Source organism: Narcine bancroftii, chromosome 12 (genome assembly GCF_036971445.1).
Source record: "Narcine bancroftii isolate sNarBan1 chromosome 12, sNarBan1.hap1, whole genome shotgun sequence".
Taxonomy (NCBI): Eukaryota; Metazoa; Chordata; class Chondrichthyes; order Torpediniformes; family Narcinidae; genus Narcine; species Narcine bancroftii.
This window is the reverse complement of record NC_091480.1, coordinates 83,108,520-83,130,319: the sequence shown is the minus strand read 5'-3', so window position 1 is coordinate 83,130,319 and position 21,800 is coordinate 83,108,520. Positions and strand designations below refer to the sequence as shown.

The following is a 21,800-nucleotide window of genomic DNA, read 5'->3' as shown; positions in this document are numbered from 1 at the left end:
TTTGACCAGCTGAGATTCTTCAGAATTGTATTTTTACTTCAATCACAATGTCTGCATGTATTACTCCAAGGAAACATTGTTACTAGGGAATGCGCCATTTCGTTTAGGTGTCCAAAGTTTGCTCGACACTTTGCAAACCAACCCATTGTGGTTTGTTGTCCAAGGATGTCTAATGAGATTGCAGAGGGGCATTCACTGCTACGCCAAAGTGAAGTATCCTGTCTATTTCATCAAGCAGGAATCTCTCTGAGTGAGATTTTGAATTGTATCTCAATTAAAAAACAGTTAGACACAATATGATTAGAGAACAATGCAAATAGGGTAGGAACTATGCACATTTCCCAGAGGTGATCTGTATGATGAGTTTAGTGAGCAAATGTTTTCTTAGTGGCTTTTAGTAACAGAGCTATTGGTTTCTGTAAACATTAGTGAGAGAAGCTGTTTCAAATTATCAGAGATGTTGATCTTCATTCTACCCATTCCTCTCCCACCCTAAACTAACTCTCTCTTCTTGTTCTAGCAAAAGGACCTGAACCCGAAACATTAACCTTGATTCTCTTTCCACAGATTCTCCCTGGACAGCCTAAATAAGAGTTTCCAGCACTTGTTTACATTTGAGGTATCCAGGATTGGCAGAGTTTTGATTTTCATTTTCAAATTAGTGTCTATTTAACATGTGCGATGCGGATAAGCAGGAGTCTTCATTTTGACACTCCTTTATAGAGGCAAGGATGCAAGAAAAAGGAGGATGTAAATAAATGCTTGTGATTTCTCCATCATTTGATAATCCACTTTCCCGCTCAATCCCCTACATTTTGACTTGTGAAAATGGACCTGAGATTACTTGACAAAAGAACACAAATATAATTACAAATTTCATCGTATTTTATTGATGCTTTGTAAAGCATGAGAACTCTGTTACGGCAAGAAACAATGCCACAAATAGCTAGACTCACCACAAGGGAGTCTGCCATGTGGCTCACAAGTTGCATATTTATACAGACACACTTACAGCTTTCCAGAACATTCAAATAGAATTTTCCATACAAGTTCATGTATACCAGGTCATGTCCATTACCAAATGGTCAATAGTCTTTATCTATCTTCACCAAATAAGGAGCTATTGTTCTTCTACACAATCAGCTTCAGCCTTGCTGAATCATCAACATAAACAATTGAACGCTCTTGGCTTCTCTACTTCTGTCACTATTTTGAGACTCAAATTCTCAGACTAAGTGTCCAAATATCTACCTACTCCAGTCTTGACTGCACTCAGCAACTGCATATTAACAGCCCCCTGAAGCAATGAAATCCAGATCCATAGTCCTTTTCATTAAGACTTCTAAGATTATATAACAATGAGCATAGCAGAGGTAAATAGTCACGGTAGGGGAATATAAAACTGGAAGGTATGCTGACAGGGAAACAAATTAAAGGAGACCCTGAGGATCATGTTTTTCATACAAAGGGTAGTAGATGTATGGAATGAGCTGCCAGAGGAAGTGTTAGAGACTGGTACAATTGTTACATTTAAAACACACTTGGACAGGTGTGTAATAGGAAATGTTTCAAGGAAAATGGGGTAAGTTTGGGTAGACAACTTAGTTGACATGGACACTGTTACCGTGCTGTAAAACTCTTGCTGACCCCTGAAGTAACTGTACTCCATGTGCCCTCCTCAATAAAGGAACCCCACTATTATCATCTATTCTGTCAGATGGAGATTGAAAAACTTGGCTGAATGGTGCACCAACAACAACCTTGCACTCAATTTCACCAAAACTAAATTGTTGACTTCAGCACAGGAAAGCCAAAAGTTTACAATCCAGTGATCATTGGAGTTGGGGGTGGGGGAAGGATCAGAGGTGGAGAAGGTGAGAAATTTTAGGTTCTTGGGAGTCACTATCTTGGAAGATCTTTCCTGGACCCAACACACCAATGGCATCGTGAAGAAAGCACATCAGTGCCTCTACTTCCTCAGGAGTTTGGTCTGACACCAGAAACCCTGGCAAAGGTGTGGTGGAAAGTGTGCTGCATCATGGGCTGGTATGGGAACACCAATATCCCTGAGCATAAATCCCTTCAAAATGTAGTGGACACAGCTGAGGACATCACAGGCAAAACCCTCCCCACTATTGAGTACATCTACAGGGAACGCTGCCATCAGAGGGCAGCAGCAATCATCAAGGATCTACACCACCCAAGTCATGCTCTGTTCTCACTGCTGCCACCAGGAAAGAGGTGTAGGTGCCATAAGACTCACACCACCAGGTTCAGGAAGAGCTGCTCCACCTCCACCATCAGACTCCTCAACAACAAACTCAATCAGAGACTTATTTAAGGACTCTGACATGTGCACTTTACTGATTTTATTTTGTTCCCTCTGTTTTTGGTGAAAAATGGTGATACCACTTTTCCAAGGTCACAATGTCCTGGTGCAACCTTTCACCTTGTTGGTTGGTCACTGATCCCACCAGGATCAGCAGGGAGGAAGTCCAAGTGCTGAATTTTCATGCTTGAAGTAGACTGAAAATGTAACAGGAATTTAAAAAAAAAAGTGATTTCTGAAAAGTGGTATGTGATAGGACAACTTTAAGGGGATTTTCGGGACCATCCGCCCGAACTCCATAAAATACACTCAGAAGTGTTCAGGAAGCAACTCCTTTGTTGACCAGCGTTCTTGTTGAAGGTGTGTTTCCAAACTCCGGGACGTGGGGGGCAATCGGCCAATTCTTCGGAAAGTTATTTTTCTTTATTTTTTTTAAAATAACAGGGTCGATCGGCCGCTACCGTCTGATTTCGGATGAAAGGTGGCGAACCAACACTGTGTGCAAGGGCTGGCGAGGCGACACCGAGGACAACACAGGTACAACGAACACTGCTTGGGGGAGTCGGGCGGCTGAGCAGCCTCTGCGCAGGAGGGACATGGGTTGGGGGGTGGGGGGGTGGACGCTCCTCCTGCAGTGCCTTCTCCACCATCGCAGACGCTGCTCGACCCACTGGGTCGTCCCAGCAGCTCTCTCCCCCACCCCCCCACCCCGCCCCCCGGGTGTGCCGGCATGCCCTCCAACTTGGGCAGGAGATTGCATTGCCAAGTCGTGCACCCGATCTGTGCAGGCAGAATGCTTTGGAGAGTGGGCGCCGCTGAAAAGACGAAAAGTGCAGATGTTTTGTAACTCAGCAAACAATGAAGAGCTGCAGAGAGTTTTGCTTTTAAAACGCTGAGATGATTGCAAACTTGAATTTAAACCCATCTTGCTCGGTGCGACCCCCGCGCCAACAGATGATTTGCCCTGGGACAGGGGCAGTGAAAGCCCTCCATTCATTTGAATTCCAATTTAGTGCCTGGAAACAGTCGAGAGAGGCTGGTGCTTTGCGTCTGCTCTCGTTGACAGGTTCTGCCGCGGAGCTGAATGAAGCCCGAGAGGATGCAATGATTTTATTCAAGGGGAGGGGGGTCTGGGGAAGGGACGTCCTTTGCAACACAGCACGAGTTGGAGACGAGGAAGTCACACACGCCCGGTCTGATTATATCCGTCAATTTCACAGGAAGTAAACGAGAGCAGCGGGAGGGGAGGGGAGGGGAGGGGAGGGGGGGGGGTTCAGCCGCGGAGCCCACACGCCTCTGCAGCGCTGGTGAGTTTCACCCCCACCCCCAGCGGGGAGTGCGGGCTCGCCCGGGGCTCCGCAGCATGTGGCCGCGCTGACTCCGTGCCCACCATGTTCCTCTAACCATGGCGGATGGACAGAGAGACGGTGCTGAACCCGGGCTGCCCGATGCTCAGGCTCCAAGTGATTCCCCGACCGGCTCCCTCTCCGAAACTCGAGCGGTCTCCAACGGGAAATGTCCGGAGCCGGGTGACCCATGTGTCAGCAGCGAAGGGTCGCCGAGGACACCGGCTCCGCCGCTTCCAAGCATCATCAAGGTAAAGGGGCGCCCTGTCCTCCCGGTAACCGCTGGCGTTAAAAGAAAGTGTATTTTAAAGCCGCTGACTTTTCATTTGCTGACCCTTCCCCTCGGATGAATCGCGGATTGTAAAGCGAGTGCTTTAACCTTGTCTCCGACACTCCCGGGCTGGCTCCAACGCACTGAGAGAGACCTCTTCCCGTCCACATCCAGGGAGGGTGGGCAAGACCTCTTCCCGTCCACATCCAGGGAGGGTGGGCAAGACCTCTTCCCGTCTAAATCCAGGGCGGGTGGGCAAGACCTCTTCCCGTCTACATCCAGGGCGGGTGGGCAAGACCTCTTCCCGTCCACATCCAGGGCGGGTGGGCAAGACCTCTTCCCGTCTACATCCAGGGCGGGTGGGCAAGACCTCTTCCCGTCCACATCCAGGGAGGGTGAGCAAGACCTCTTCCCGTCCACATCCTGGGCGGGTGGGCAAGACCTCTTCCCATCCACATCCTGGGCGGGTGGGCAAGACCTCTTCCCGTCCACATCCAGGGAGGGTGGGCAAGACCTCTTCCCGTCCACATCCAGGGCGGGTGGGCAAGACCTCTTCCCGTCTAAATCCAGGGCGGGTGGGCAAGACCTCTTCCCGTCTACATCCAGGGCGGGTGGGCAAGACCTCTTCCCGTCCACATCCAGGGCGGGTGGGCAAGACCTCTTCCCGTCCACATCCAGGGCGGGTGGGCAAGACCTCTTCCCGTCTACATCCAGGGCGGGTGGGCAAGACCTCTTCCCGTCCACATCCAGGGAGGGTGAGCAAGACCTCTTCCCGTCCACATCCTGGGCGGGTGGGCAAGACCTCTTCCCATCCACATCCTGGGCGGGTGGGCAAGACCTCTTCCCGTCCACATCCAGGGAGGGTGGGCAAGACCTCTTCCCGTCCACATCCAGGGCGGGTGGGCAAGACCTCTTCCCGTCCACATCCAGGGCGGGTGGGCAAGACCTCTTCCCGTCCACATCCTGGGCGGGTGGGCAAGACCTCTTCCCGTCCACATCCTGGGCGGGTGGACAAGACCTCTTCCCGTCCACATCAAGGGCGGGTGGACAAGACCTCTTCCCGTCCACATCCTGGGCGGGTGGGCAAGACCTCTTCCCGTCCACATCCAGGGCGGGTGGGCAAGACCTCTTCCCGTCCACATCCAGGGCGGGTGGGCAAGACCTCTTCCCGTCCACATCCAGGGCGGGTGGGCTGGCCGAGGGCAGCGAGCGTGAGCGTGGAGTGGGTGAGAACACGAGTCTGAGCGAGTTCAGGGAGTGTCTGCCAGATTCGTTATTGTTCCAGTGTCCTGTATCCAATTTATCCGCGGGAATAGATTTATTAGCAGAACATTGGAGGCAATTGAATCGCATCTGGTGCTTAAATAGCATCGCGGGGTGGTTGGGTGGGGGGTTTAAATAAAAAGAACTCGCTCCCACCCGAGTGGGTTAAATAAAACACAAACTCCAACAATCTTTTCCTCGATGCGATCAAACCGGGTTCCAACGGAGTGACTCGAGAAGTCAGATGGAGAAAGAAATGCTGCGGAGGGGTTCGGGGGCTCTGTTTGCCCGGGGAGGTGGGGTGGGGGGGGGGGGGGGGGAGACATGCAGGTGACGGCACGGTGCAAAACACCCACGTTTGACACTGTTCAGTTTCACTTACGTTTTCTCGGATAAGAAGAGGCTGATCTCATCCCATTCGAGCAACGGGGCAGTTCACAGGCCAGGGATTTCCTCCCCCCACCCCCTCCCCTCCGGCGCATGGCTCGCCTTTGATGCCCCAGTAGGAAGCGTGACACCGCCCGGGGCCCCCGACCGAAGCCACTGATGTCGCGGTCAATGCACTGTGATCATCTACCAAGGCTTCCTTCAAACCCGTGAGCCCTGGATAGATAACGCTGCAGGTGCACTGTCTCTCTCTATGTCTCTGAGCGACTTGGAAATGTATCACTCTTCCTTGATCATCCTTGGGCCAAACTTCGGAAACTCCAGCTCTTCATGGCAAAGGCTCCAGAAGCCGTCTCACCATGTGTGACCAATGCTCAAAGCATTAGAAGAAGATGCAGCCTATCTCCTTACCCTCTCCCAATGACATGAACGTAGCTCCTGGAAAAATCCTGTTTTCTCAGTTGGAAGAGACCTGACAGATATATCATTGGGTAGACCTAATTCCCAGATCCGTTGCAGAATTTAAGTTCAGACATACCACTGGAATATTTTTTAAAAGATGGCTGGTCTTAGAAATTAAATGTAAAATTTAATTATACCCGCTTGGCCCACCACCCCTGTATGTTTTTGAGAAGGAGGAGGAAACCTGAGCATCCAGAGGCATGTACAAGCTCCTTATAGACAGCTCTGGATTTGGCCACTGCCACTGTAACAGCCTGGCCCTATCCATGCTGCCCATTGTTAAACTACTGGTTTAATCGTACCTCATTGACTCGTGTGCAGGGTTTCATGGCTCCAAAGGAGATGGGCCCAATGATCATTTTTCTCAAGCAAAATATTTCTGTAATGATTGGGTCTTGAGCAGTGGTCCTCAACCTTCCCTTCCCACCCACATCCCACCTTAAGCAACCCCTGACTAATTACAGAGTACCAATGGCATAGAGCAGAGGTGTCAAACTCAAATTCACGGAGGGTCAAAATTAAAAACTTGGACTAAGTCAAGGGCCGAACTATGTTGTTTTAAGTCCGAATTGATTCTGTTTCCACCCATTTCAGGTAATGAATTGCAGATCAAACTTATCCTTGACTTCTTGTCAAGTATTTAATCACATCTCCTTGGTTTTTGTTTTGGCCCAAATTTTAAATCATTTATTGAGGAAGAATATCCACCTAGCAAAGCTGGAATATTAATCCTTCTTTTGGGTCCCAGAGTAGAGAAGGAAAATGCCACCAAAGTTAACATCTCTTGTGGCAAGACTGCTTGAACAATGGGTCCAGGGCCGGATGATGCCCTAAGCACAGCCTATCAATGGTTCCTCCTCGACCTTTCTGTTGACAAATGACAAGACATTAAGACTAATAAGTGCTGAATGTGAAATAATAGATTAAAAATTTGGTTTTCTTCCAGGCCAGACCCCACACCTGCATTATTTAAATACAACCTGTATATATCAGGATTTTTTTTTTCATTTATTGTGGGAGGGGGGACCTTTTTGAGGGGCCCTAGTTCAGCTGCACTATAGTCAATCTGCTCTGGGGGGGAAAAAAAAACTGGTGTCCCCTTCCCTTGGTGCCCTAAGCTCTTGCTTATTTTGCTTAATAGTTAATCCAGGCCTGAACTGGTCTGAAGGTAAGAGATTGTACAAAAGGGTAAACTGGGAGACAATAAGACTCCTTAAGGGTCAAATTGGTTATCTAAGTGTGGAGCCATAGGAGGTGAACAAGGTCTTACCGTCCCTTTCCCAGAGTAGAGGACTCTAAAGCTAGTTTAAGATGAAAGGGGGGTGATTTAAAAGGGACTTGAAGGACACATTTTTTCACACGGGGGTAGTGGGTACATGGAACTTGTCCTAGAGGAAGCTGTGGAGGCAGGTAAAATTACAGCAGTTAAGGGACATTTAGACAAGTATTTGGATAGGAAAGGTTTAGAGGGATATGGGGAAAACACAGGCAAATGGGATTAGCTTGGGTACACAAATTGATCAGCATGGACAAGTTGGGCTAAAGAGCCTGTTTCCATGTAACTTTATGAATGTTGGATTGACACTTTGAATGAGACTATCTGCCAAAACTAAGTTACATTTGAAGCATTAATCAGCCTGTTTCCATCTATAGCAGCTCAGCTTGTTTCACATTTCCAGCAAGTTTCTTTCTGTTAGAAAGTTGAATTCCTATTTTACAACAGCTAGCATGTGATGTGAGCCCACCGATGATTGGATTTGGAAGTGCATTTATTGCATTTCTTTTTATAAAAATGGAGGAGAGAATTCAGTGTTAATTGATAAGGGGATATTTTGGAACACATATAATTCCATTCCTGTCAATCAAATATATCCAAACTTGTAATTTGTCAGTCACTTACAGGCATACATATCTCCACATATTCCAAACCCCACTAACACTGGGCAACATAATAGCAGCTTTTCCACACATGCTTGGCAATGATAGGAGGGATGTGACCATGAAGACTGTCCCTGCATTTCTTCGACTTTATTCTTCAATACCAGGCCTTTTTGAAAAGGGATGCACTCATCCTTGAACTACAAGCCCAGTTGGAATTCATTCATTATTGAAGGGCTCAACCTCTCCTTTTGTACTTAAGGCCCATTTGCTCATAATGAGAAATTCTAGTCTGTGCTTGTATTTATAAAGAACACATAAAATCCTACTACAAAATAATGTGCTGCAGTCCTACAGAATGCAGTGAACTTTTGGAAGATTGTTTTTGCATTGGCTCAATAGCACACAGTTAGATCTTATTGGCTATAGTGAAGGCAGTAACCTGCTTTTTGATGCTACTGGTTAAGGGTTAGTTAAGGTTATTGAGAAGAGGGTGTGACAGAGTATATAGAGGTGTTTGGGAGATAAATTGGGAAAGGTTTGTTAGAGCAGGTCACACACAAACACTTTAAAACACAATTTTTGCAGGAGCTTTTACAAGAGAACTCAGAGACTCATGATGGACTGTTATTTGCAAAAGGCAACAAATGTAACAACAGGCACTAGCAGCTCTGTCTGGAAAAGAGCATTGACTGTCTGGAAGGTCATGTGATCTTTGCAGACAGAGAGCAGAGAAAAAAAGCAGGCTTTGCACTCAGAGTTGGAGGAAGTGAGAGAGGAGAGACACAGACATTGGTTCCAGAGGGACAAGCTGGCAAGCTTTGGAAGATGGTCTGGTCAAAGGAGAGGACTGGCTGTCCGGTGTTTCCCTTGGAATAGAAGAAACAGAAAGGAACTCTGTGGTGACCTGAAACAAGGAAAACTCTCTCTCTGAAAACCAAACAGAAACCTTCTGAGTGGTAACCATTTGCCTGTTAAGCACCAAAGCCTGGTGAACTTTATTAATATTAACTTCCATGCACAGTACAAGAATTGTCTGCAACCAGTGAGAATGGACTGTGAACCAAAGAATTTTGCTGAACTTACACACACATTACACATATGTGCGCTTAGAATTAGAAGGGGGTTAAGTAAGTCAACGGAGTTAAGTTAAAGTTTGATTCTATTTTCATGTTCAATCTATTGCTGCTGGGTTTTGGGGTCCTCTGGACTCGTAACAAGGGGAAGAACAAGAAGTGCGACAGAATTTAAACAAACCTATCCAAACTTATAACTGGAAGATTTAACATTCATCTGAAGACAGCGTCTTAGACACAGATGTTCTCCATCAGTACTACACCAGGCTGCAAAAGAGGTGGTGAACTTAAGATTTAAAATGTGTTTTAAAACTTCTGACTTGAGAATCCTGAGCAAATGCCCATCTAAGATCTTTTTATGGTTAGTTCTCTGTCTTATGGGTCACACATAAATACCCACCCGAGAGGGTACAATAGACTATTCCTGGTGCTGTATGACCACCAGTGACCAGTCAGAAAGATCTTCTGCCTGATATTTTATCTCCTCGCTCTGCCATCCCTCAGCAACACACATAAAGTTAGAAGATGAGACAAGGAGGGTTTAATTGTATTACTAGTTCCTTGTTGCGCGTATTACTAGTTCCTTGTTGCGCGTATTACTAGTTCCTTGTTGCGCTGCGGCAAAAAAAAATGGTGGAAAGTAAATGAGTAAAAACTACAGAAGTTTAAAATTGTTGTACCTCGCTGTTCGTTCTTCATTCACGCAGCACGCAGTCTCAAGCAACCAGGAAATTCACTTATCTGGCCTGTACCATCCCCATAGGGGCTGGATACCAGGGATTTTACTGTATTAGTTTTCGCTGCACCATTCCCTGAATGAGAAGAGATTGTTGGGACCCCTCATGTACTTCTATGGTGCGCTATCGAACAGAAGCAAACACACAAAACATAAAGTCTGTTCTACAGGCTTTATTCGACATAAACTGGCCGTGAGAGCGCTGTTGCAAACTCTGAGACTGTTTTTGAAGGGCCGGATCTAGCTTATATCCCGGAGGGTGATTGACAGCCGACTCGGTGGGGCTTGGTCCGTTCAGATCGGCTGTTTGACACCCGGCCAGGTGTTGCCTTGTCCCCTGTGCTCTTCTGCAGGTCCAGAGGTCACCCCCTGCATGACTTCATAATGGTCCTCTCAACCTGTAGAAGTTGTAAAATATGCCAAAGTGTTCTCAGGCTTCGGAGGAGGAACAGGTGTGGGTGCACCTCCTAAGCTATTGCATCAACATGCGTGGATCAGGATGGGACCCTCAAAATGTTTACATCTAGGAACTTAAAGCTGTCCATTATCTCCGCCTCGGCACTTTTGCAGCTCAGGAAGTCAACTCCACCTCTTCTCCAAAGGTTGATGACTGGCTTCTTGGTCTTAATGACATACAGGGTCTTTTGATGTTCTGTCACCAGGCCACAAGTTTCCCTTTATTGTTCTCCACTTCATACTATGGTATAGATGCAGTGGGAGCTGTGTTTGGTCAGGCAGTTGTGGATGTACAGACAGTATTGTAGAGGACTGAGTGCAGAGTGGTGCCCCAGAGTCAAAGATAATCATGGAAAAAGTGCTGTCATCAGACCTCACTGATTGTGGCTTTCGGGATAGAAAGTCATGGATCTAATTGCAGACAGGGGTGCTGAGACCAAGGTCACATGGTTGGGGGATAGGTTTGTTTGGTACTATTGTGTTGAAAGCTGAGCTGTAGTTGATAAATAGAAGCCTGATGTAGGTGTGCTTGCTGTCCAGGTATTCTGTGGTTGAGCAGAAGACTAGGAAAAAGGTATCTGTTGTGGTATGTGAATGAGAGTGGATCAAGGGTGGCTAGGAGGCTGGAATTAATACGAGTCAAAATCGACCTGTTGAAGCACTTTGCCTGCAATCATTTGGATCCTTCATTGTATTCTCCTTTGGCACTAGGATGACAGTGGCCACCTTCTCCTCCTTGCTTGCCTGTTCACATCCCTTGCGGAAACTTTCAGACAGTCCTCCACCTTTGCTTCTCTCAGTAAACATATTTAATTCTGGGTCAGGTTGCAATTTGACTGCCGACCTGCTGAGAGTGGAATTGAGAGTCGGGTGGGGGAAAATTGTGACTTCTATGACCGTCTTGCAATTGTGATCCATACTGGGGTTTTCTCTGCCATGATGTTCTATTTACAAAGTCCAGATTGAAATTATTATAAATCTGGCAGAGCCCAAAAAATGGATATTGCGTGTATGTGGAAAAATCCAATGACTAATGATTAAGATATAGGAGAGGAAGAAGGGGATTTGGCCCATTGCATCTGCTCCACCATTCCATTCATGAGCTGATCCATTTTTCCACTCAGCCCCACCCCCCTGCCTTCTCCTTCTTATTTTTGATACCCGGACCATTCAGATACCTGTCAATCTCTTCCTTAAATACACCCCAATGACAGCCTCCACAGCTGCTCATGGTAGGAAATTCCAAAGCCTTCATCATGCTCTGGCTGAAGAACTTGTTCCAAATCTCCGTTTTAATGAGCATCATTCAGTCCACCTAAGACCACACGGCATTGTGTTATGGTTAGTCCTCTGTCTTATGGGTCAAGAAACACATCAATAAACTAGAATATCCAGCTATACCATGGTGCCCTAAACTCTTTTCCCCAAAGAATACTGTCTCTTCCCATATGTGCAGTTGAGCATTGAGACCTATTTTTAAGATGGTGCTTCAAAAAGGGGAAAATTGCCTCTAGCATTGGTCAAATTTTCTCTTGCAGGCAAATCTGTCCTGACGCTTTCTTGAATATTGTTTGTTTTATGTAGTCCGAGTAAATAGAAACTATCTTCAATGACCCTCAAACCACTAGTCAACCATTGTATCATCGCTAATGAGAATAAACATTAAAGTCAGATAGGGCAAAGGAATTTGTGAAAGAAATAGATTTGTGCAATGATCCAATGTTATCTTGCTGACCTGAGGGTCTCTGAGATGAGTGAACTCAACACACTGAGTGTGTCTGAAAGGCACACAGGCGTCTCTGAAAAGTCTCTGAAAAGTCCTGGAAACACCAGGAGGATATGTAACCACACATCAGCATCCTCTCCCAGGTCAACATCTGCATTACTGAGGCTATGTGGATTGGTTAGTGTAGCAGTTGGTGCAACACTGTTAGCGTGTTCAAAACCGACTCTATCTGTAAGTACTCGCCGTGTCTGTGTGATTTTCCTCTGGTTACCTCCTATTCTTCAAATCATATGGGGGTTGTAGGTTAAATGGGTGTAATTGGGTGGCATGGGCTCGTGGGCAGGAAGGGCTTGTTACCGTGCTGGATATCTAAATTAAATTGACTGTGATGGGCAGGCCAACTGGTTGAGAAGCCTAACACCAGGCATCTGCCCCAGACACTCTTATCTACCACAGCATCAGGCATGGGGAAGTTATTCAAGGATTTTCTCAAAACCTACTCGACAAAGTCCCCCATCCTCACTGATTTCTGCGAATCCCTTCCTCATGGTCTTTCAAAATAGAGAAGGAGAATTCAGGATGGCCCCCATGAGAACTTTTGCCAGCAGGAAGAGGAAGAACAGCCAAATTGGCAAAAGGAAATCACCCCCCCGTGAAACTACTCAGCTGCCTACCTTGTCAAGTCTCTTGCTGTAGAACCTGCAGGTCTCAGATTAGATCATCAGTCACTTCTCGAATCACAGAACTCCACTGGAAGCAAATTATCCCCGATCCCAAAGGACCTGAAAAGATGAAGCCATCTTGGGTACAAGGTTCAGTTTCTTATTTGCACACTTCCTGCAGATTGCAGAACAAGACCATTTAGATCCAGTGCCTGTTCCCTGAGGGGATGGGAAACCTTTCAGTAAAGCCTTTTTCATTTTACATCCCAACCCTATTACTTTCTCCCCCTGCTGCCTTTCTTCTTTCATCTCCGTTTGCTGCTGCTGCCACACCGTGTTTCTCCTGGTGGTCCGGCTCCAAACTGGTTTTCTTATCTGATGGAAGCGGAGGTTGATCTTCCTCCATAGGAAGTTAACATAGGTGACCATTGATTTCCACACTTGCCTGAGTTTTGTGAAGAGTATTTGCCCTGCATCTGTATTGCTTGTCTGGTTGTGTGTTTGCATATTTTGCACTGAGGACCAGAGAACGCTGTACTTGTGCAATCAGATGAGAAATAAACTTGAACTTGATTAACTTTCTTTTGATTTAAACTGGGATGAATAGTAACGACTGTGAATATTTACCCAGTTAATGGCAACTGTTAGGATTCTTCATGTTTATTGAGTTTGAGAATTTGACAGGGACTTCATCAAGTTGAACATAGAACACTACAGCCTAGAAAACAGGCCATTTGGACCTTCTAGTCTGTGCCAAAACATTATTTTGCTGGTTCCACTGTCCTGCACCCATTCAGGATGGCCCCCATGAGAACCTTCCAGACCTTTCCCATCCATGTATCTATCTAATTTATTCTTAAAACTTAAGAATAAGCCTGCATTTACCACGTCATATAGCTCATTCCACACTCCCACCACTCACTGAGTGAAAAATTTCCCCCTAATGTCTCCCCTAAACCTTTCCCCTTTCACCCTAAAGCCATGTCCTCTTGTATTTATCTCTCCTAATCAAAGTGGAAAGATCCTACTCTCGCATTTAATCTGTCTTTACCTCTCATAATTTTGTAGTCCTCTATCTAATCTCCCCTCATTCTTCTTCGCTCCATGGAATAAAGTCCGAACCTTTTTTAATCTTTCCCTGTAACTCAACTCCTGAAGACTCAGCAACATCCTAGTAAATCTTCTCTGCACTCTTTCAATCTTACTGATTGGCCACCAGAACTGCATGCAATCTTCCAAATTTGGCCTCTCCAATGACTTGTACAACCTCACCATAACATCCCAACCCCTGTACTTGATACTTTGATATATAAAGGCCAAGATAGCAAAAGGTTTCTTCACAACCCTGTCTACCTGTGACACCATTTTCAGGGAATTATTTATCTGCGTTCCTAGATTCCTTTGTTCTTCCACACTCCTCGGTGCCCTACCATTAACTGTGTCTGATCTACCTTGGGTTGTCCTTCCAAAATGCAACACCTTACACTTGTCTGCATTAAATTCCATCTGCCATTTTCTGGCCCATTTTTCCATTTTGCCCAGATCTCTCTGCAAGCTTTGGAAGGCCTTCCTCGCTGTCCACATCACCTCAAGCCTTAGCATCATTAGTAAACTTGGTGATCCAATTTACCACATCATCATTCAGACAACAAACAACAATGGTCCCAGTATGGACCCCTGAGGCACACCACTAATCACAGGCCTCCACTCTGAGAAGCAATCATCCACTACCACTCTCTGTCTTCTCCCATTCAGCCAATTTTGAAACATATTTATAACCTCTCCATGGATACCTAGTGTCTGAACCTTCTGAAATAACTTCCCATGTGGGACCTTGTCAAATAACATAATAACATAACAATTACAACACGGAAACAAGCCATTAGGCCCTTCTAGTCTGCACCAAACCAAACACCCCTCTCTAGTCCCACCTCCCTGCACAATGCCCATAACCCTCCATCTTCTTCTCATCCATATACCTGTCCAACCTTTTCTTAAATAATACAGTTGACTCCGCCGCCACTATTTCTCCCGGAAGCTCATTCCACACGGCTACCACTCTCTGAGTAAAGAAGTTCCCCCTCATGTTACCTCTAAACCTCTGCCTCTTAATTCTTAACTCATGTCCTCTTGTTTTAATCTTTCCTCCTCTTAACGGAAATAGTCTATCCACATCCACTCTGTCTATCCCTTTCATAATCTTAAATACTTCGATCAAATCCCCTCTCAACCTTCTATGCTCCAAAGAATAAAGACCAATCTCTCCCTATACTCTAGATGCTTAAACCCAAAGTCCATGTAGACAATATCCACAGCCGTTCATCATCTACTTTCTTGTTAACCTCAAACAACTCCATAAGATTCGTTAAACATGACCTACCATCCACAAAACCACACTGACTCTCCTTTAATCAGCCCTTGGTTGTCCAAATAATTGTATTCCCGATCTCTCAGAACACTCTCCAATAATTTACCAGGCTCACCAGCCTATAATTTCCTAATTTACTTTTGGAGCCTTTTTTTTTAAAGCAATGGATCAACATGAGCTACCTGCCAATCCTCTGGCACCTCACCTGTGGCTAAGGAGGTTTTTCTACAGTACTGTAATTTCTACAGTAGTCTTCCTCAAGGTCCGAGGGGATTTATCTACCTTTATTCGCTGTAAAGCAGCAAGCACCTCCTCCTCTTTAATCTCTACATGTTCCATGCCACTACTGCTTGTTTCCCTTCCTTCCTTGTGCACTACACCAGTTTCCTGAGTAAATACTGATCTCCCCGATCACAAGAGGTTCCACATATAGTTGACCACTCTGATCTTCTAGAGGTCTAATTTTGTCCCTTACTATCCTTTTACTCTTAACATACTCGTAGAAACCCTTTGGGTTTACCTTGACATTATCTGCCAAAGCAACTGCATGACCTTGACTTGGAAGTACCTCACTATTCTTTCATCATTTATGGGTTCAAAGACTGGAACTCCCCAATCAATGATACTTTAGGAGAGCTTTCTCAAGGACAGTTGGTATATGGTTCCCTATTGCTTTCTCAAGGACAGTTTGTGTATGGTCAATGCATACTGGCTTTAGAAAAAAGATAAATAAAAAATCCTTAAATATTACATTAGCTCTGAGTCAGGCAACTTTTACAAAACAATCTTGTTGCTGTAATTAATAAGAAGAAAAATGCGAGTTGAAAATTATTTCAGAGTCATGAAGCAAAGCTAAATTATAGTAAATCAGCGCACAAAATACAAATTGAACAAATTGCCCACAAAAGCCAACATATTGGTTGAGCATTTTGAAATTTTCTTGCTTAGTTCCAACTGGCTGTAGCCACTTTTGATTTGAAAGGTTAGTGGTAACATTTTTATAAGAATTAGACACAAGCAATTATCACACTGATAACTTAATTGCACCATTTCATGGTATTTTCTGTGCTATTCGAGCATATTACATGGATAATGTCTGTCAAAATCCTTGATGAAAGCACCACCACAAATCTTGCTTATCAGAAATAGCAACAACCTTCAGTACATGAAGCATCCTGTTGACACCTGATTTTGGCCATGAGTTAATCTGTGAAGCGTAGCATGTGTTTTTAAGAAAGCTTTGTGCCTTGAAATCATTCTCGAATGCTTGCTTTTCCACATTCCTTGTGTGATGCAATATTAAAATCAGGCTCTGTTGTGCACTGCTCACAAGTACACACACACACACACACACAGACACACACACACACACACACACACACAGTGTGATTTTATGGGATCATTGTCTGAAGAGGGCACACAAAATAATTGAGGACCCTTCTACCCCGCACACAGCATCTTTCAGCAACTCCTGTTGGGAAAGAGATATTGTACATGAGGATCAGAGCCAACGCCAACTGGCTGAGGAACAGCTTCTTCCCAAGGGCAGTGAGAATGCTAGATGTCCGGTTGTATGTCTGCGTCTTTTGCATCGAGGACCGGAGATTTGCTGTTTTGTCGCATTGTACCTGTACCATCAAATGGCAATAAACTTGACGTGAACACCAATGTGATCCAAACTTGCTCTAAATCAGCCATTCTCAACAGGAGCCACAGCACGTTTAAGTAAAAGCCTTGTTTCCTTTTCACCTCAAGTTGCATAAATATTTTTATGCAGTCAGTAGGAGAGAAGTATGGCTGCTTCACAAGGAAGGGGGCTCAAAAAATGAGTCGAGTCCTGGGGTGGGGGGGAGGGGGGGCATAACCAAAATAAGATTGAGAATAGCTGTTCTAAATGGTTTCAGTAGATACACATTTACAACATTACATCAGGGTTTGCCTCCACAGGAATAAAGTGTGAACTCTGTTTTTCAGAAGCAGGGCAAGTTTGTTGAACACGAGGCTTGAAGTTGACGGCATTCGAAGCAGAAAGGTTTTCCCTTTTATCACCTGTCAACTCTTGAAAGCAAAGAATTATATGTTAAATAATCAATGGGAGCTCAGAGTCTTACTGAAGTGAAAGCCAAGGCTACACGTAGATTTGGATTCGCGGTGGGATATCATCAACTTTGGCAAGATGGGCAATTTGGTGGAAATTTTCAAGATTTTGCACTTGGTTTTAATTGGTGTCCAATTATAATGGAGATTACATTACTAGTCATATACACTTCCAGTCTGCAGTAGAGATCGATTTACTATTGCATTTCACAGAGTATATACAAAAACAAGCATTTGAAAATGATTTCAAGGCACTAGGCTTACTCAAAAGTAAATATTATGCATGTCGTGTCCCCTCAGTGTCTGAGTGTGGGAGGCACTTTTGGTGGAGTGCCGAAGTTTTATCTGTACAATCTGAGCAGGTTGGCAGGAAATGCATGTAGGCATAATATTTTCAATACATTTGAGATGCATGTTGTACAATTAAAAAAGTAATTTTGGGAAAACAATGATAAGTTCACATAATAATGAGGAATTGGCATAGATAATGCAATGAATCCTGCAGCAGACTGACCACCATTGTATTGAACGGTGAGGTAGGCTTGAAGGCAAAGTGGCATATTTTCTTATATTATGTTCTAATCACTGCATCTGCTCTTAGAATCTAAATTTAACTTTAAGAAGTCACTATCATCTGGCAGGAGCAAAATCTGCAGCTTTACACTCGTAAAAACATCTCAGTGGAAGCATTCTCACAGACTCAGCATGGTGTCCAGATGATCAAAAGCTGCTCAAGGAATGTCCTCAAGAGGAAGAGAAGTAAAGAGGTTCGGAGAGGGAGCGTGATAAAGACCAGAGATATTTTTTGTGGAATGGTAATACAGCGTTTCTGACCGTGTAGCACACCTTCATGACAGAATTCTCATTTACAAAATCTACCACGAGAATCCACTAGAATCATTTGCATTCAGTGGAGAAAGTGGATGGGATCTCAGTTTAATTCGTCTAAAAGTTGTTGCATCCACTTGTACAGCACTCCTTTATCATTAGGTGAGCATTAGCTTCAAATGTACTCCGGTTATGAAGTGGGAAGTAATGTCCTTACCAAACTATTGATATGGCAAGATGATAATGCCATAAGGGGTGAAGTTAGACAGAAAAATTAAAAGTTTGTGCCAGAGATACACAAACCCGCCATCTCGTGACTGCTCCTCCTTTTAAATACAGAGATTGACATTAATCTACTGTAATCTACTCAGAAATGCTGGAGGAACCCAGCCAGTATCGTAAATTTCATAGGAGGTAAAGAAATATTACCGATGTTTCACACCTGAGCCCTTCTTCAAGGAATAAGCAAAGAACAGGAAGTTGGGGGGGGGGGGGGGTGGGTAGTCAGAATGAGGACAAGTGGTTAGTGCAACACTGTTACAGCGCCAGCAATCTGGACAGGGGTGCGAATCTGCGCTGTCTGTAAGGCATTTGTATGTTCTCTCTGCATTTGCATAGGTTTTCCCTGGGGGTTACGGTTTCCTCCCATCCTTCAAAAATAAACCAGAGGTTGCGGGTTAATTGGGCTCGTGGTCTGAAAGGGCCCATTACTGTGCTGTATGTTTAAATTGAATACCTGTGCTGGATTAAATTAAATTCATATCAGATACAAATCAAATACATCTTAGAAAGGAAATGGCAAGTACCTTAATCAGTGGTGAATTTTGCACCACTGTATCAAATAAGAAGCACATTTGAGAGCTCTTGCCAATTCTACTTGGTCTCAATGAAGAGAGAGGAAATTTGACATCAGATCTTTGCAGTGAAATTTTTCCAATTGAGATGACCTGGGAGGAACAGAATAACAAACACTGTAGAAAATCAAGAGTGAAATCCCAATTCAAAATCGAATTTCAGTTCTTTGTAAGATAATAACTTGCTTAAAAAAATCTAGACTAGTGGACCTCAGTTGTCAGGGAATGAAGTGGGAGAGGCTGTGTTTTTCATAATGGTGAAAATATTCAAATAAATGGCATTCTCTCCTTTATTTGTGCCATGTTGACGGCGAAGTAAAAGTGGGCTTATCCAAACAGATCAGTGTGGTGCACTGACTACAGTACTTGTTGCAGCAGGTCCCTTTTCATAAGCGTTTCGCTTTCAGAACAGGCCAACATCAGTCAACAGGTTAGAGATCATCTAATGTTTTAGAGCTGTAAGGGACCAGGTAACCAACAGAGGAAATTGTGGCTACCTACACAAGATTAAAATCTTAACCCGAGCACTCATTACATGAGATCCTAGTTTAAGGGGTTTACCTGTGATAAGTTAACGGCACATGACAAGTGAATGTGATCATTTCGCAAAATGTGTTTCTGCTATATTTATTTCCAAACTCGTTTCAGCTTTTTTGTAGTTTATTCTATATTGAATCCCGCATGGCTGACATGCATATGGAACAGACACTCACATAGAAGCAGGCATTCATGTGCACACACATGTATATTGCAAACACAAATACTTGCATATTGTACTCAGACACCCTATAATTGTGCAGGGAGGCCTATAATATACAGTGTGCACAGGGACAGAATTGTGAATGTGCATGCCTTTTCGGCAAACTTCCCAACATTCTGCACGTACACTTGAATAAAATCCTGGCCTCTCAAACTCTACGACTTTATCTGTTTCAAGGAATAAGCTTAAGAGGCTTTGAGATAGGCCATAAATATGGAGAGATATGGATCAAAAACATGCAGAAGAGATTTGGCGTCTTGTGGCTGAAGGGCCTGTTCCTGTGCTATACTGCTCTTGCTCTAATATTTTTCAAGAGCAGATTAGAACTCTGTTTGCCAGTGAACTGTGAACCTTCGTGCAATTCAATATTTTCCATAATAAAGAAGAACCATTTCATTTGCAGTCAGCAATCAACATTTACCATTTATAACTGAGATTTAAATCCAGGTTCAAACGCTTGTTTTATAGACCAGAATGGTGATACAAATGGTGAAGAGGAGATGTAGATTGAGATTTCTTTTAATGGCCTTTCCAGTCAGATTTCAGTAATTACTTCTGGTTGGCTAATGTGCTTCCATTACAATAAACGAAAACAATATGAGAAATGAGCTGGGAACATTCAGACTGTTAAGAAGCAGATTGATGTCGAAGCATTTTTGTTACAAAGAGAAACTTGCAATTTGAATGACTTTCTTATCTCTAAAGATGTTGCTTAGAGACTTGAGCATTTCTGATTTTTTTTTAAAATCTATCTCTCCTTTCCAAAGGTGAAAAATGGTTTAAAAATGTTTGAGCTGTGGTAAGAGAAGGTGATTGTTGTTGCTTGATTTTTAATTGAATTAAAAGAATCCAGATTGGAATAATCCTTTAATGTTAGGCCACCATGCCAGGCAAGCATATGGGTCAGCACTACTTGAAGGCCAAAGGCCCTGTACTGTGACGTATGTGGGTGGAAAGAAAAAGTTTGAAAACCACTGTTTTAATCGTTCCTCATTGACTCGTTATGTGCAGGGTTTCAGAACTCCAAAGGAAATGGGCCAATGACAATTTTTCTCATGCAAACTATTTCCGTAACAATTGGGTCGAGAGGAGTGGTTCTCAACCTTCCGTTCCCATTCACACCCCACCTTAAGCACTCCCTTACTAATCACAGAGCACCGATGGCATAGGGAATACTTAAAGTGGGATGTAAGTAGAAAGAAAAAGGTTGAGAACCACTGCAAATTCTTCAACTATGTAAAAATCTATCCAACCTTGTCTTAAATATGTTCACTGAGATAGCTTGCACTGCTTCAGTGGGAACAAATTCCATAGATTCACCATCCTATGGGAAAAGTATTTCTTCCTCCTCTCCATCCTAAATCTACTAACCTTGATCTTGAGGTTATGTCCCCTCGTTCTCACCTCCCCCACAACTTACCTACCTCATCTTATCTATGCATTTCATAATTTTATACATTTTTATAAGATCCCCTCTCATTTTTCTAAATTCCTGCAAGAACAGTCCTAGACGATTCAATCTTTCCTCATAGGCCAACCCCCTCATCTCTGGAATCAACCTGGCAAACTTTCTCTGCACCGCCTCCAAAGCCAGTATATCCTTCCTCAAGTAAGGAGACCAGAATTGCACACAGAACTCCAGTACATTGTATAGTTGTAGCGGAACCTCCCTGTTCCTAAACTCAATCCCAATGATATTGAGACTGGGTTGGGTGGTGAGGATTTCAAGTGGATGGTCTGTGTACGGTACCATTGCAGATGTGAATGAATGTGTCTAGTGGTGGTCAAGTGGGACATGTGGTGGCTGGGAAAAGAGTGCAGATTGTGAGAAGGGTGGTTTACACTATAGCTTGTTGACCCTGCAAGTATTGAGTACATGATCTACCTCGGCTTTCTCCCAAGTCAGAGAAGCCAGTCTTCAACCAGTTTAATTCACTCCATCTGATCTCAAAAAGCAGCTGAGAGCATTGAAAATGCGGGACTATATGATGAGATAACATTTCAGCTGTAGTCTTGAAGACTTTCATTCTTAAGCTATCTGCACGTCCAACCAAGCTGCATCTCAGTTAACCAGGGCATGGGTGGGTTTGAGGTGCATTTCAGGTTTTCTGTTTGATATTAAATCTTTGATACATCTGTTTTTGTAATTAAAAATTTAGCCCTTTGTTCTATATTAGATTTTAAGATTAGAAATGTCTCAGCCAATAATGGACAGTTTCATGGCGACATCCTTTTATTGCAGTGATTCTCAACCTTTTTCTTTCCACTCACATACCACTTTAAGTATTCCCTATGCCATCG

At 44.2% G+C, this 21,800-nt stretch overlaps 1 protein-coding gene across 2 annotated transcripts in view; it reads left to right on the top strand.

The window, feature by feature from the left end:
- Positions 1–3,594: 3,594 nt before the first annotated feature.
- LOC138747732 (inactive phospholipase C-like protein 2) overlaps positions 3,595–21,800 on the top strand; it is a 190,444-nt gene continuing 172,238 nt past the window's right edge. Inside the window, exon 1 of one of the 2 annotated variants that reach the window (XM_069907246.1) lies at positions 3,595–3,926. In XM_069907246.1, the coding sequence (XP_069763347.1) occupies positions 3,735–3,926 (192 nt within the window). In that variant the 5' untranslated portion in view covers positions 3,595–3,734. The remainder of the gene's footprint in view (positions 3,927–21,800) is intronic. The other variant, XM_069907247.1, reaches the window with a different exon arrangement.